Genomic DNA, 16,627 nt, shown 5'->3' on the forward strand with positions numbered 1-16,627 from the left:
ATCATTTGACTTTTGTTTGAGAGTTGGGGAATGGCACAACTGCACAAGTGTTTCTTAGACTGATTCTCTTCAGAGGAAAATCAGAAATTACAAACCATACGCATTTGCTAGTTAAAAATTGACAGGAAAGGAAGAAAATCCCTGAAGTCTCCAAAACAAAATGAAAGCGCTTAAGTGAAATGTTTGTAATTTTGCTGTCTCCAGACAAAGGCCTTAGAAACGGAGCTGCTGTAGTCTTGAAAACTGGAACTGCAGTGCCTCCTCCAGGAGGAAGAAGACACTTGCAGGTTAGAATCATCTCACGAACTGGCTCAAGCTCGAACAATTCCGGATAGGTGGTGACTGAGAAAGAGATCTTCCTGGATGCTAGCAAGTGCTTCAATGAGCTCATGCTAGTCACGGAAAATTAATGGATTTTAATTTTAGTGATTTGTTTTCATGGTCCCTGGGGAAATATGCAGAGCTACTGTTTAGACACTGTTTCATTTTAAAACCAACTCACTCCTAGCCTTGCAAGCAAGGGGCAGAGGGCAGAGGGCATGGGTAGATTGTGAGGACAGCAAAGGGAAGGAACACTTTCTGGATGCTGATTTGTACTAGGTGCTCTGGGTCAACTCACTGTCTCAACTGGCATTATTATTCCTATTTATAGATGTGGCTTAGAGTAGTCCAAAAGTTGCCCAAGGTCACAGAATACTCTGACAGAGCTGGAAGTGTCATAGCACAGGTGTGTCCCACTTTTCCCGGCATGCCCTGTGTCTAGTACCTGTTGCAAGGTGGGCAAATGTGCTGCAAAAATCCTGTCCCCACCACCCCGTACAGCCACAGCCGACTCTGCTGCGATCTCTTCCCTGCAACACTCGGGCCCCTGCCCATCTCAACAATAAAACAGAGATGCCACCAAAGGGAAAACTGTTCATGTTCCCTGGAAAGTAGGAGCACAGAGCTGAGGAATAGGACACTGAGATTGCAGGCTGGGGCTGACTTTGATTCACTTGTCCCCAGGACTCAGTTTCCAATGCCTGTTGGGGGCGGGGGCTTAAATTAAGTTCCTTCTGCCATAATAGTCTGTAGTTAATAGTAATAGCCACCACTGTGCTGAGGAATTTAGACACACATACACACTACATAAATCAGTCCTTCTCAACCTTGGCAGTGTTGGTGGTACTTGTGGGGACTGTCCTTTGCACCATTGGAAGTTTAGCACCATTCCTGGCCTGGAGCCCCTAGATTCCAATACTATCCGCCCAAGGTCTGACAGTCAAAAATGTCTTCAAACATTGCTAAGTGTCCCTTTCTCCTTTTTTAGATGAGGAAACTCAGGCAGAACAACTGTGCCAAATCACAGAGTGAGGGAGTAGCATGGCAATGGCATAGACCTATGCCTGACCCTGTCTTCAACAGTTCCTCAGTCCAATATATGTTTTCCAACATCCCATCTAGAATCGTCCTTTGTCACCTATGTTCAAAGGCTGTGCCTTGTCATTTCTTCTTCATTCCTGCCGTAACCATTATATGTTAATATCCCCTCTCACATCCTTACCCAAGTAGACTGTGAGTTCTTTGAGGGATGGTATCTTGTATTGCCTACTTCTAACATAGGAGTGCCTGGCCCAATAGGTGCACAGATGCTCACTTAATAAATGAATGGGTTTATTCCAGAATTTTAATCTTTCCTATTCAAATCCAGTCCATGCTGTTAATTTACGTTATGAAGAAAACGGTTACTTCAGCCAAGGCAAATTCCAACTAGCCAGTGTACAAAACGACTAGGAAATAAAAATTTTGTATGAATAAATGGATGTCTGGACACTCAGAATTTAACAAACCTGTTGGGTAAGTTTTAGGAATTTATTGTTGCCTCTGGAACTAAAGAGCAACCATGATTCCTATCATTTGTATCCAAAATTGAGGTCAGGCGAAAGCTAGGCAGTGAAGTGTGTGTTACTTATTAAGGATTCGATTGTAACGGCTACACATCAGGGCAAGTCTTCTGGGGTGGAAGGAAGTGCCACTGTCCTTCCCGCAGAAGGTATCCAGTGACTTTCTGACAATAGGGCATGCTTGCTTTCTGCTGTTTATCTAGCAGTCAAGAAGAATTGTTCTCAGCAGCCTCTGTGCCACCTGCCTGGATGAAAGAGACTACAATCTGGGACTGTTTAATAGAAATTTCCTTCTGGGAGAGGCCAATTGACTGACCCTGCCTAAGGATTAAACTAGCCACCCTGACATCTGCATAAAACCCTAAACTGAAGAGTGTGGAATAATCAGTTCTCAGGCGGGGAGTAGTACAAGGGGGCACAAGTTAAATTTGCACGTCTTGATTTGCTCCTCGTGATTCTTTCTCCTTCTCAAATGCCACCGCATGTGCATGGAGTTAAAACGAGCAGCGTTGTCACGATGCGGCCAAGCCTGATTAGACAGCCTGGAATTCACTTCCCCAGTTTTCTGCGTGGGCTGCACACAGCGTGAGAGGGAATGAGAGAAAAGGCTTCGTGGGTAGGAGACGGCTGCACCGCAGATGACACAGAGACGCCTGACAGGCCATCGCTCATCCCAGGAGCAAGGCGCTCTGCAGAGGCCTGGGGTTTCTCTGCTGCAGTTTTGTCAGCACCGGGCAAGGTTATGATATCCTCACCATCACCATAACCGGTGGTGTTCTGTCCCCGCTCACTCCTCTTCTTTCCCCTCCCCTCCCCTCCTTTCCTTCCTTCCCTTCTGTTCTCTCTCTCTCTCTCTCTCTCTCTCTCTCTCCCCCTCCCCCCGATATTTATAGGCATTAACCCTTTTATTTTCACGGCTCTTAAAAAGAACAAATTATTTGTGCTTCCATGCCATGTTTCGCCCATTAAACTCTGAACCAGGGCAGACACTCTGACGTATTTGAATCGCTAGAGCCTGATGTACTGAACACCTGGTGTGTCCTTTGGCTTAATAGATGCTGACAGACTGGCTGAAGGACTGAACGAGCGAATGAACGAACAGGCAAACAAAGGAACAAATAAACCAACAAGTCAGAGTTGCGGCTCAGTGTTCCTCTTTGTGGAGGCAACGGTTTCTGTAGTCTGTTTAGCCTTCGCTTGCTTTACTCTGACCCAACACAGTGAAATATCTGCAAAACTACAATATCTGAAAGAACATTTGTAAGAGTGCAGAGGGTGATAGGATTGAAAGGACTGGCCACAGACTGTGACAGATGATGGAGTGCACTTCACCTTTGTGACTTACACACTGAGGGACCTTGGTCAAGTAAACAAACTCTCCCAGGCTTTGTTCCGCCATAAACAAAATGTCCCCATGCAGTCAGCACAAAGAGTAAATGAAATGACATGTGAAGCACAACACGTGGTACCGGGCATATCACAGGCACATCATAAATGGTGCTGCTAATGAGACAGGAAAAGCAATACCAATGTTGGTCCTGATGAGTACTAATGCTAAACACGAGTCTTTCAAAAGACTTGGTGAGCTGCTGAGATAACCTACTACTTCCTGATACATTTGAGATGAAAAGATAACCTATAAAGAATAGTTGGGTTTGAGGCTTAATATCATAACTCAGGGTTTTCCATATATACCATATGCCATGAATATGTTTATCAATTGACAAAAGAATCATATTTAAGACTGCTTCATTCCTAAGTTTCTAATTACTGTGAAGAGATTATAAATAGTAGACAAATGATTACTATATTCACTTTATTAACATTTCTGTAAAATGCAGTACATTGATTGTTTGGAAAGGAAAATACTCAGCAAGCTGAACCTGACATCAGCCTTTCAAGCAGACAAATCAGGGTTACTCATTCTTCAGCACTATTGACATCTGGGGCTGGATCATGCTTCAGGTCTGTCCTGGGCATTGTGGAACATGTAACAGCATCCCTGGCTTTCCCCTCACCCGAGATGACAATAGCAGCCCAATCTTCTTCCCTAGTTGTGACAACCCAAACTGTCTGCAGGCATTGCCAAATGTCCCTTAAGGGTCAAAATCCATACCCACCCCCCACTGAGAACATCTGAGATAGCATGAGTTCTATCACACTGGGAGTAGGGCAATTGCCAGTCATAGTTGTCCTTTGGTCTCTGGAAATTTACATGCCTGCATAGAATGACCTACAGAATCGGGTCCAGAATCGCCTCTCCCTTCCACCACGCTGGCTGGAGAAGATGTGCTTCTCTGTATTCACACATCAAGTCTGCTCCCTAAAAGCTTGCTCACCAATTCCAACTCCCTCCTAAGAAATCTACATCCTCCCAATCTCTGTTTTAATAGAAACCACCCAGGTAGCTTCTGTGTGTTTGCTGTGGAGAGGCTCTTACAGCAACTGACACAATCAACTCAAAGGCTTTTGCGTTCACTCTCAGGAGTCCTTTATGCTCACAAAGGCTGAAATGGGACCTAGAATAAGAGCTTTTCCAGACAGGAAAACAAATGAATAAAACCTTGATGCAGTTCAGAGCCACTGTAAAACTTGTCTTTATCCTAACCAAGTAAAGAGCAAAGAAAAAGAGCATCACAAATCAAAAGAAATGTGGCTTCACTAGAAAGTGAAAAATCTCAGAATAAAACCACATCCTTCAGAGAAAGTGAATAAAGCTCTGTAATTGGGTCAAAGCAAGTAACATTTCAAAATTGAGGACAAAAAATTTCCATAAACCACAGAGAAGACATTTGGAGAAGATACTGTTTTTTCAGTTTAGTTCTGTGTAAAACAATACATCAGTCCTCTGTCTTTTGGCAGAGAGAAAAGATTAGGAAGGCATGATAAGTCAAAGACTATGAGAAATAAATCATCTTAATCCCGAAGTCTGCAAAGCAACATGGAAAATATTCTTCTGATAAAATATAAAATGGAAAAAGCAAGATATAAAATTACACGAGTGCTATGAATGATGCTACATAAGAAAAAATAGAAAGAGAACCAGTTCCCATGTGCTGAGGAATTAAATTACCCCATCCCACGTGCTGCGCCTGGAGATACTTTTAAAAATATACCTCCCTAATCTTTCACAACTACCCTATGAGAGAGGTGTCATTTTCTGCTTTTTACGAAACAAGAAAACAGAGGCATAGAGCTCAGAGTCGCAAGGGTAGAAGGAAATAAGACTGAGTCTTCATGATCCCAAATCACCATATTGTTAGCAACCTGGCTGCATCACACCCATATTTGCAAACCCAGAGGAAAAGACGAGAAAGGAAGATATCAAAGGGAGTGTTGATGCTAAGATAGAGAAGAGATTTTATGGGCAATTATTTTTCATTTCTCAGCTTCTGTTATGTTGTTATAGCATTTATACAAATAAAATTTTTACATGTATTATGCCTTCCCATTCGAAAAGGATATTTCCATTCATGCATTAATTTAGTCATAAGTTTACTCTAGGAAGATAAAGGACATGTTTCCCAAACATGGAGCTGCTACTATTTGTTTGATGGCCTAGTTACTGATTTGAGATCTTTCCTCTCTGTTAATAAGTGTATAAGCCTTTATAACTATAAACTCCTCTCTGCTTACTGCTTGCATTGTATCTCATAAGTTTGGGTATGTTGTTTTTTTAAATTACTATTTCAAAATATTACACAGGTACAAATAACAGAAGCTTTTCAAAAGAAGATAGACAAATGGTCAGTAAATATATGAAAAAAATGCTCAACGTTACTAATTGTAAGGGAAATGCAAATTAAAACCACAATGAGATATCGCCTTACCCCAGTTAGAATGGATTTTATTAAAAAGTATTTTGGTTTTCATTAGTCTCAAAGTGTCCTCTAATTTATCTTGTGATTTCCTCTTTGATTCCTTATTTATTTAGGAGTGTGTTAAGTTCCACAAGTTGTGAATTCCCTAACTTCAATAACAATTGATTTCTAATTTCTTTTTTTTTTTTTTTTTGAGACAGAGTCTTATTATGTCCCCTTCAGTAGAGTGATGTAGTGTCAGAGCTCATAGCAACTTCGAACTGTTGGGCTTAAGCAATTCTCTTGCTCCAGTCTCCCAAGTAGCTGGGACTACAGGCGCCCCCCACAACTCCCAGCTATTTTTTTGTTATTTGTTATAGTTGTTATTGTTGTTTGGCAGACCCAGAGCAGGTTTGAACCCGCCAGCACCGGTTTATATGGCTGGCACCCCAGCCACTGAGCTACGGGTGCTGAGCCTGATTTCTAATTTCATTACATTATGATCACAGACCATACTTTGCATAGTTTCAGTCCTTTTAAATTTGAGGCTTGCTTTATGGCCTACCATATGGTCTGTCCTACACTATGTTTCATGTGTACTTGAGAAGAACGTGTACTCTGGTTGTTGTGGGCACAGTGTTCTAAATAGATGTCTGTTAGGTCTATTTGGTTTATAGTGCTATTCAAGTTTTCTATTTCCTTGTTGATCTTCTAGTTGTTCTAGCCATTACTGAAAGCAGGGCATTAAAGTTCCCAATTATCATTGGGGGTTTTTTGCAGTTTTCGGCCGGGGCTGGGTTTGAACCCACCACCTCCAGCATATGGGGCCAGAGCCCTACTCCTTTAAGCCACAGTCACTGCCCCCCAATTATTATTGTTAAATTGTGTATTTCTCCCTTCTGTTCGCTCAGCTTTTGTTTCATGTATTCTGGGGCTCTGTCATTAGGTGCTAAATGCACTTTTTATCAAGTATCTGGGTACATCAATTTGCCCTCCTGCCAACACTCTCAAAATTAGCCCTTGAATCAGCAGGAATGATGGTGATGCATAATGCTTAACATTTAAGAGCAATGAGCACCTTATGTTCTCCTCTATCAGAGATGACATCTCTCTGGATAACTGGTTGGTAAATATGTCCTATCTGGACATAGATGTTCTTTCAAAATAAAGCCAAAGAATTCTTTAAAAGTATGTTTTCTTCTGATTTTACACATCTTTCTTCCCTTTGAGGGGGGAAAAAAAAACTACCTAACTTGGCATTTTCTCTAATTTTTATTTTTTAAAGACGAGTTATTTCATTTTTAATTTTTTTTAATTTCAGATTAATATGAGGGTACAAATGTTTAGGTTACATAGTTTTCATTTCTATGAAAGGTAAAGTTCAGGTTGTAGTTGAGCCCTTCACCCAGGAGGCATGCTGAACACCTTCACGTAGTACATATTAGGTGATTTTTCTCTAATTTTTCAATTTCCCAGAGGAATAGAATTGATGAATTAAAGTCAAATTTCTGAGCCCATTACTACATATGGTCAACAATGTTACCTTCGGCTCTTAGGAGAGCGGCTAGTCTAGCTTTAAAACATTAATCTCCCTAAGAATACAAGGACTTAGGATGTCTACATTTCTAGGGGACACTAGACTTGCTGTGGTCAGGGTGCCAGTAACAGCCTGCAGATGTGCTTTGTGTGCCTAATATATGTCATGTGCATTGCAGCCTTTAAGGACTTATAGGTTGGCATCACAAGGAAGACATAAGTCAGAAAACCCATCTATTACAATTTGATAAGTATTATGACAGAATAAACAGAAGATGCTAGGAGTGGGGCAGAGTACTAGAGGAAGAGGGCTGTCCTGCACTTAATGTTTGTGTCTCCCCATTCATATGTTGAAGCCTTAACCTCCAATGTGATGGTATTAGGAGATAGGGCCTTTGGTAGATAATTAGATTTAGGGGCAGTCATGAGGGTAGGCCCCCATGATAGGATTAGTGGAAGAAGAAAGAAGATGAAGAAAGAAGGAGGAGGAGACAGCGGAGCTTCCTCTTTCTACCACATAAAGACACAGCAAGAAGACAGCCATTTACAAGCCTGGAAGAGGGCCCTCACTAAATATCTGACCTAATGTCAGACTTTCAACCTCCAAAACTGTGAAAGATAAATGTCTGTTGCTTTAGCCACCCAGTCTGTGGTATTTTGTTAGAGCAGCCTGAGCTGAGTAAGGCAAAGGGCATTATGATGATTCTTTCCAAATCTACAAAATCCGGAGTCAAGACTGGTTAGTCAATGTGGGATATGGGATAGAGACTAACTAGAGATTATGGGGCTGTGTATGTATACATGGAAGTCGCAAATCATTCCAACTCACTCATGCCCTGGCAATGTTTTACAACGTTTAGTTCAACGCCTATTCACTCACCTCAAAAGACCCTTGTGCAAAAATGCAAGAGCTTTTCTTCATTCTTAATAGCAAATGAGGATTAATTCCACAGGTTTTTACTTCTATACATGAGCAAAGCTACTAAGTGAGTTACTAGGAATCACTAAAGTTTTCCTTTTTTCTGAGATGCTGGTTAAGTACGTAATCATGAAGTCTGACTGCCACACAACATTTGGCCATGCTGCAAAATCCAAAACAGAGAGAAGGGATTCCTCCAACATCAATATGACCATTTCCTTCTAGATCTTCATCAGACTTAAAGCTTTCACTTGCGGCTCACTGGCATAATTGTGAAGTTAGTCTTAGATTTTACCTTTGTTAATAATTTCTTTTCTTGTAATTGCTGCACTGTTACCACTTTGATACTTACTTTGTTCCTCTCCAATTATTTGGTATCACTGAGTTCTTTTACCACTGGAAAAAGAGAAAAGATGGTATAGGCAGATTGTGGGGTCTTATTTAGTCTGCCTCAAGAGTTTAAGAAGTAGTACCCCAGAATAACAGTCTGGTCTCACTAGGCTGGTCTCTAATGATGCCCTGGACAGTCACACTCCGTATGTCCAGAGGCTATCTCTGAGCCTCTGTTTAAACTGCTCCACTCCCACTACCTCTTTGAAATTTTCTCTGACCCCAAATTATCATGCCTCCCTCCATTAAAAGTCATAATATTGATTATTTCTGCTGCCTACTTATCACTGGATCATAGATAGCCCTGAGATAGCTTCAATAACTGAGTTGCTACCTGATTCTTGAATTGTCTACCTTTTAAAGTACTTTATCTTTCCATCAAGACTTAAGTATCCCGAGAGAAGGGACCAAGTGTTGTATCTACCCATCTTAGGACTGGAAAAGGAAACTATCTGTGATACAGAAGCTAGTTACAAGGGATCTTTACTGAGCACTTGTGCTCTGATCTAAGAGTTGGGAGGAAGCAGAAATGGACATAGAGTCTGTTTGGACACCAGCCCTGAGAAGTTCTCCACATTCCCCAGACCTTTGTCCATGATGCCTGAGGTGGCATCTACTACAGCTACACGCAAACAAGCTGACAGTGGCTTCTGGTGGTGGACATGCAGAATTCCTGATAACGTGGCAAACAAGCAGGTGTGGGAGTGTCGAAGGATGCCTGGTTTTCAGACTTTGCTGCTGGCCCTGCCTCTTTATATGGCTCTTAGACTTTTTTAAAATCACCATCTGGCCACCTAAAATCACAGCTAAGAAAATCCCAAAAGTTATAGCTGAGCATCCTACCTTCCCTCATGTCAGTTCAGTCTAGATTGGGACCCCATTGGGGACACTCCTGTGTCTTTTGGTTTTGACTTGGTACGTGCTATGTCGAGTCTTGTGGTTTTCACAGCATCTGACAGTATGAACACAGTGGACTTATTCAATCTTCAAACCAATTATATGTTCGATCAAATAATTCAGGGGTCCTCAAACTACAGCCCAGGCCACATGCGGCGGTGTGATTGTATTTGTTCCCGTTTTGTTTTTTTACTTCAAAATAAGATATGTGCAGTGTGCATAGGAATTTGTTCATAGTTTTTTTTTTTAAACTATAGTCCGGCCCTCCAACGGTCTGAGGGACAGTGAATTGGCCCCCTGTTTAAAAAGTTTGAAGACCCCTGAAATAATTGGACAATATAGGATGAGGGTGGAGGACAAAATGGTGGCCCAAGGAGGAGGAAATATATTCAACCAGTGAGGGGTTAAGTGATGTCTGGTCCACAGTATTTATTGCTTGCGAGTCCACTGAATCAGTGTTAAGAAACGCTCTCCCTCTGTGATTGCAGACCAGGACTACGGAAGTCTCAAAACCTCAGTCATATGCAGGAGAAGAACACATGAGTCACAAGCAAAGCAGCTTAGTATCTCTCCTACAAGAAAGATCATTCCTTGGCTTAAAACAATGACTGTACTCATTTAAAATTAAGATCCATTACCCTGACAACTTAGATTTTCACATTCCTGTAAGAATAAGGACAAATAGGTCTCTTGGAGTGGCTTTGCATAAGAATTTGTTTAGGAGAGAAGAATCATTAAAGTCTTCTATAAGAAAAATGAAATAAAAATTTGTGCTGGATATTCTGGTGCCTTTGCAATATTTTATTGAGTTGTTATTTTTCCCTATTCCCTGTAACATATCCATGGCTACTGAACTGCTGAGTAACACTGCAAAATCCTCTCTGAGCTCATTTAAAAAAAAAAATAGCATTCTTTTGAATCTTCAAATTCTTCTGAAACAAACTGGGGTTAAATTTAGGCTGACATGAGTTTCATAAAAGCAAAACCCTTTAAAGTTTGTGTTAAAAATACATTTGTCCAAATGAACAGCCTCAGTTAAGTAATAATAAATATTACCAAAAGTTATCTTCTTGCTTTCTCACAAGAAAGTTCTGTGGCTTCATCCCAAACATACTGGAAGATTCCACCTCAGCTTGGCAACACAATCAGGACTGAATGTGATACTAAGTCATCAATTTGTTCCTCTCTGTCATCAATAATAACAAGCGTGTATGGCCGTGTTTCAGGTCAGTTCCTCCTTGCGTCATTTCACCAGCATCCAGATTCCTGAGAGTCATTCTATGGTCATAGAATCCACAGTGTTTTATTCTTACTCCTTTGTTCTTTTATGTAACTGTGCTGAAAACACCAGATATTGTTCTTTTATTTTAACTCAAAACAGCTCTTCTCTTTCTCTAGACTATAAAGAAATCTTTTCAGCAGAACTAATTTGCAAATATCCTAGTAAGTCAGCGTAAGCGTGACACAAATAACATTGCCACACTGCATTGGATTCTCTCTCAGAACATTTTGTTCTTCATTCTGTCCAAAAGAGAAGATACAACAGGGTCCCATCTGCCCCACGACTTGCCTCTGCCAGTGATGCGGTCAGAAGATTTTTACCCCGACACCAATAGGGAGTATGCAATCCATCTGTAAGGTGCAGTAGGAGGATGGGGTTGAAGTAATAGAACAAGTAGATGACAACACTAACTTTTTGGGATGTGTGTTAGATGGGCAATAATTGGGGATCGTGAGGTTTAAAAGAAACAATGGATATAAAATGCTCATTGTACTGTATCATGCTCCTGTGATTAATGTTCCTAGTATTCGGCACATAGAGGATACTCAATAAATATTGACTAAATGGGTGAGTAGACGAATGGATGAATAAATGGACAATCAACCAGATAGAAACCTGTTTGGGGTTCCTAATACAGAGTCCCTTCCTCTAGACTTAAATTTTTGCTTAAGAAATAGAATAAATTGTGCATGGTGAGCTTTAGCAGTGTTGGGAAAGGGCAGAATTGCTCCAAGGGTCTCCTAGAAGAAAAAACAATGACTTAGGCTGATTCCACACTCCCACTGCTGGCAGAATTTCCACATCACTCCACAGAAGCCAGATCTACAGATGAAGGATGGGCTGAGCCCTCACCAGGAATCATTACTGAACAGACCCAATTAAAATGAAAATAAGGTCACATGCCCTGCTTATAGTGTCTTGTCAGGTAGCATGTATAGTCTGGAACCTATCTTGCCCCGTTCACACCTAGAGTCGTTACCAGGCCTCCTTATAGACACCTGGGTTGCTTGTTTTAAAGCCTGAACTGAGCCTCTCTGCCCCTTTGAACTTCTAAAACTGGTCAGCTCCTTGCTCCTTTCTCCTTTGATTCTGAGGCATGGAATGAGGAAGGGCTACCTAGACCCCAAGCTCAAAAGCTCCTCAGGATCCTTTCCCAAGCATCTTTCTTCTCCCAGCTTCATCCTTCCCCAACCCAGAAGGATGATCAGAAAGGAGATGGCAGGCAAACACCCTCAATGGATCTCCAGCTGATTATGGAATAAGATAGATCCAAAAGCTTGGCTTTACTAGAAAACTGCACCAGAAATGCAGGTCTAAATTGAAAGTCCCTGGAACTTAATCAATGCTTCTAGAATTCCAGATTCTTTCCGTGAAAGGCTTCCTTAAACTATTTTACAGTGGCCTTTCTGAGACAAAGAAAATAGTTTTTCACTCACTTTTCTTTTCTTCCAACTACTGTTCAGCTTTGGGGACATATTTTAGTTCACTTTTAATATTCTGGATCTCAGATAGGTTGACTGCAGGTCCTGGAAGTTTCTTCGCTCCTGGGATTGGCTTCTTCTCCTCATCCAAAGTAGGAGGAGCACCCTGAAGAGAAAGGAAAGGAAGTTCAACTCACCAAAAAAGATAACCAAATAAATAAATAAATAAATAAACTGCAAGCAAGAATAACATCAGAGTGTGATCTAGCAGGATGACTTTCTCTTGTGTTGCTGAGACAGCCTCAGAGTTTCAGTAAGATCTCCGAAAGCTTGTATCAGTGTGTGGAATAAAGTTAGAAGAAGAAAACAAGTGATTTCTATGTGACTTAGAAAACACTGGAGTACTTTTCAACCTAGTAACTAATAAAAATTACCATCAATTAGAACAGTGATTTTCAACCAGCGTGCCTTGAGAGGATCTTAGGTGTGCTGTGAAAATTTTTAAAGATCATTAATTATTTTTTAAAGAGGTTCAAGGCACAGTAAGTATATTTTTTTCATTTTTTTCATCAACATAATTTAAGTGTGCCATGGAAGTTTAACTATAGGTTCAAGTGTGCCATGAGATTAAAAAAAGGTTGAAAAGAACTGAGGGAGGATTTGTGTTTCCAGGAAAAGTATCTTTTTTTGAGACAGAGCCTCAAGCTGTCGCCCTGGGTAGAGGGCCGTGGTGTCACACCTCACAGCAACCTCCAACTCCTGGGCTTAAGCAATTCTCTTGCCTCAGCCTCCCAAGTAGCTGGGACTACAGGCATCCACCACAACGCCCGGCTATTTTTTGGTTGTAGTTGTCATTGTTGTTTGGCAGGCCCAGGCTGCATTCGAACCCGCCAGCTCTGATGTAGGTAGCTGGCGCCCTAGCGGCTTGAGCTACAGGCGCCCAGCCCTAAAAAAAGTATCTTAAAAGATTGAATTTAATTTGGTATTGTATGATCATAATCTTCCCAACAGCAGAGTTTTCTAAAATGTTAGTGCACAGCTGGGTCTAACAATGACATAGTCCAGGAATTTTCAAAATTGTATTTGGGGTGCAGTGGCTGCCAGCCTTTGTTCCAATGACATCTTGGGACTGAAAGTAACATAAGCAAAACCTCTTTGGATATGGGCAGGATAGGAGACAGCTACATAGAACGCCCAGCTCTCCCTTCCTGCTTTTGGAAATATTTTAAATTTCTTATCACGGAATATTATGTCCACATCCTGTTCATTTTGGGGGCTCCTCCAAAGCCTGGCACGGAAGTGCATGTTCATACTTATGGATTGTTCAACTGATAAATCCCAAGTGTGGACAACAGTGACAAATCTATGCCTCTGTGTACACACACCAAACACACATGTAACAGTGACTATAAAACCATAAGATCAGTTGCTGTGTGTGGCTCCAAAAACTCCAGCTCAGTACTACAGGACAAAGTTGCTTGTTGGCCCATTCCTTCTATTTGCTAGAGATGAGGAAACTATTCTCCCTCACCCTGGAGAAAGGTGTTGGAAGAACATTTGATCCCCGTGGCAGCCACAAGAACACGCCTCAGATTGGTTTACTGTGGGGAGTGTAATTGAATGACAGCCCCAGCTGTTTCACCCTGAAATCCATCCCTCACGCTGAGGTCACGCTTCCCACGGCCTCTCCTAGCCAATGACAAGAGTGCAACAGGAATCCTAAGGCGGGCCTGCTCCTGGGAGCAGAGGCATAGCTCTGCCCGCTGGAGATTGGCCTTCGAACAACACTGAGGTCGGAGATGCTTCCGCCCAAGCGTTCGGTCCTTCGCTCCTCCCTCTCTCAAGGTCTGACTCTTGAGGACTCCGTGCAGCTTCCGCCCATTCTTCCTCATAAGTGTTTTCCCTAATAAATACCTTTGAGTCTGCTTCTTGGGGGACCCAAACTAACACAATCCCTAATGCAAGAGTGGCAGAGCGCCCTCTGCTTGGCCAACAACTGGGTGGACCAATACTGTTCCAGCCACAGGGAATAAGAAATTGCATGCTTGCCCCCAGTGAAGCCCTGTCACCTGAGTATTAATGCTGATGCTGTGTGTTAATCCCCGCCTTGATCCTATGTCTAGTTCTCAAATTGGTTAGAACCTGAAGGAAGAAAGTATTCAAATTTCCCCAAATTCTGACAAATTACTTAGCAGACACGGCCTTTATACAAATGTTTTTTAAATTGCTTTTTGGAGGGGATGAGTAGACATATAAAATATTGAGGTGCTGTTCTTCCTCTAAGGGCTAATGGTTTTTCTATATTCACTTTCTTTGAATCTGGTACAGTGCTGATGAAATAGCTAATGTGTCATCCACACAGAATGATCAAATGTAGACTATATCTGATGTAAATATCTGGAAAATATTATTCCTCCCCCCATCAGCCATAGGAGTGGCTGCTTTCCAGTATGCACACACATTCATCATTGATAAATGTAGATTTAGAAGCAATAATTAAAACTGTAAAACATCCACTTAGAGGACTAGGTATTCCAAAATGTTCTTTGCTAGGCTTTCAGAAAGAAATTCTTAACAAGGCTATAAAATGCTGTGTGGGTTTTTTTTTTTTTTTTAAATATGTGTAACAGTGAAATGAAAAATGTTTCCTCACTTATAAATGTCCTCACAGTTGTTAGGTGGGTAGATCTTAATAAAGAAGCATGAAGGAGAAAAATGTTTCCAATTCCTTCTGTTAAATTCCTGGGTAAGTCACAGTCACTATCTTTGTAACATCAAAATTGGCACATTTAACACATAAAGCCAATGTCTGTGCTTAAGTGTTTATGTGCAAACATGATGTGAACATATGCAGATTAATAATATTTGATATTGGGCACCTTTCCTTCAAGTTATTCAAACCTCAATGCACTTTTTTTATTTATGAAAGACTTTTAGCCTTTGATTTATAAGATCATGTATAATGGAAAATTATAAGTGGATATATTTAGTAATTAGACATTATGACATTGACTCAGGAAGGGGGTTAATAGTGGTACATTTTCTTAACTGAATCCTCTCATCTTTTAAAAACACAGGAATCAGATTCCATATAGTCCATGAATTTGTTATTATAGTAAATTTAGTAAATTGAGGCACAAATAAGTAAGGTTCCAGATGGCCCCATCTGGCTAATAAATACAATTCTTCTTTTACTTTTGTAAGTAGATATTTGAATTAAGAAGGGACATGAAAGACATTCTGTGGTTTAGATAAACTAGAGAGTGTGAAAGAAGCCTTATTAGCCACAGAATCATTCCTACCAGCTTCAGGAATGGCTGTTGCGAAGGGAAATCTTTCCTTTGGGGTTCACAGAGTATCTGTAAAACTTCCAAAATGGTGAACCATTTTCCAGCTCTCTACTTTCATCGCATCTCCCTCTTTACTACAGATGGCCTACTGAGTTTTTCCCTAAGCTCTCTGTGTGGGGCAGTACCATCTGACCTGCTCATTCATGCTCAAACACTGAAGCATGTACTAACAGCCAGCACTTACACTGCTAGCTGTTCTAAGTTACTCTTCCTAACTCATTTAATCCTCACTTCAACTCAGTAAATCTGGTGCTATTATCATTCCTATCTCACAGTTGAGGAGACTCAGGCACAGAAGGACTGAGGAATCTCCCCAAGGCCACACAGCTAGGAAGTGGCTGGACTAGAATTAAACGTGTTTGCATCTTGTGAAGGGACCAGGTGAAGAAGGAAATAATTAAAAGAAAATCCCAACGTGTTATTTTGTGGCTTAATAATGATGGTATTTCAGTCAAAAGAGAGATTTGGAAGGCTTAGTGGCATCTTGTCAATGATACCCTTCAAAACACTTCAAGCAAGCAGCTGCTTTTCTTTTGCAAAAGGCCAACCCCACTCATTAGGATTTGGCTGTAAGGCCTCTGCCTCCAGCACGTGCCTGTCTCTGGCTGGGCAAAGCCAACAGAAGGGTGTGCTCCAGCTCTGTGAGCAGAGCACAGGGCTCACCAGAGACCACAGGTGGGCTGGAGACACAGCCAGTATTCACAGGCCTTGTCAGACAGCCAGAACTTCATCCAGTTGGGGTACATCGTACATCCTCTCATTAAGATTTGGCTGTAAGGCCTCTGCCTCCAGCACGTGCCTGTCTCTGGCTGGGCAAAGCCAACAGAAGGGTGTGCTCCAGCTCTGTGAGCAGAGCACAGGGCTCACCAGAGACCACAGGTGGGCTGGAGACATAGCCAGTATTCACAGGCCTTGTCAGACAGCCAGAACTTCAGCCAGTTGGGGTGCGTCCTCTTCATGAGGGTGTCAGCATCAAAAAACCTTCTGAATTTAGATGGGGAACCTACTTGCTGTAATTGAGGTGACCTGTTCTGATCAGCAAAAGTATGTTATGATCTCCACAATTCCACTATGTAGTAATTATCTTAATGCCAGGGTAGGTAACAAATCCCAAGCAATTTCAAGTTTGCAAACTGGATGGTAATAATA

General features: G+C 41.5%; 1 protein-coding gene across 4 annotated transcripts in view; it reads right to left on the reverse strand.

Annotated features, from left to right (window-relative positions):
- The window catches only part of SMPX (small muscle protein X-linked), a 54,618-nt gene that overhangs the window by 20,835 nt on the left and 17,156 nt on the right, over window positions 1–16,627 (reverse strand). Inside the window, exons 4-5 of one of the 4 annotated variants that reach the window (XR_008377715.1) lie at window positions 12,144–12,294; window positions 8,491–8,534 (exon numbers count right to left, since the gene is read on the reverse strand). Coding sequence is in view for 2 of the 4 variants with exons in the window: in XM_053580988.1 (XP_053436963.1) it covers window positions 12,160–12,294 (135 nt within the window). In the remaining 2 variants the exon portion in view is untranslated. Of the gene's footprint in view, window positions 1–8,490; window positions 8,535–12,139; window positions 12,295–16,627 lie in introns of all 4 variants that reach the window. The other 3 variants (XR_008377714.1, XM_053580988.1, XM_053580989.1) reach the window with 3 other exon arrangements.

Source organism: Nycticebus coucang, chromosome X (assembly GCF_027406575.1).
Source record: "Nycticebus coucang isolate mNycCou1 chromosome X, mNycCou1.pri, whole genome shotgun sequence".
Taxonomy (NCBI): domain Eukaryota; kingdom Metazoa; phylum Chordata; class Mammalia; order Primates; family Lorisidae; genus Nycticebus; species Nycticebus coucang.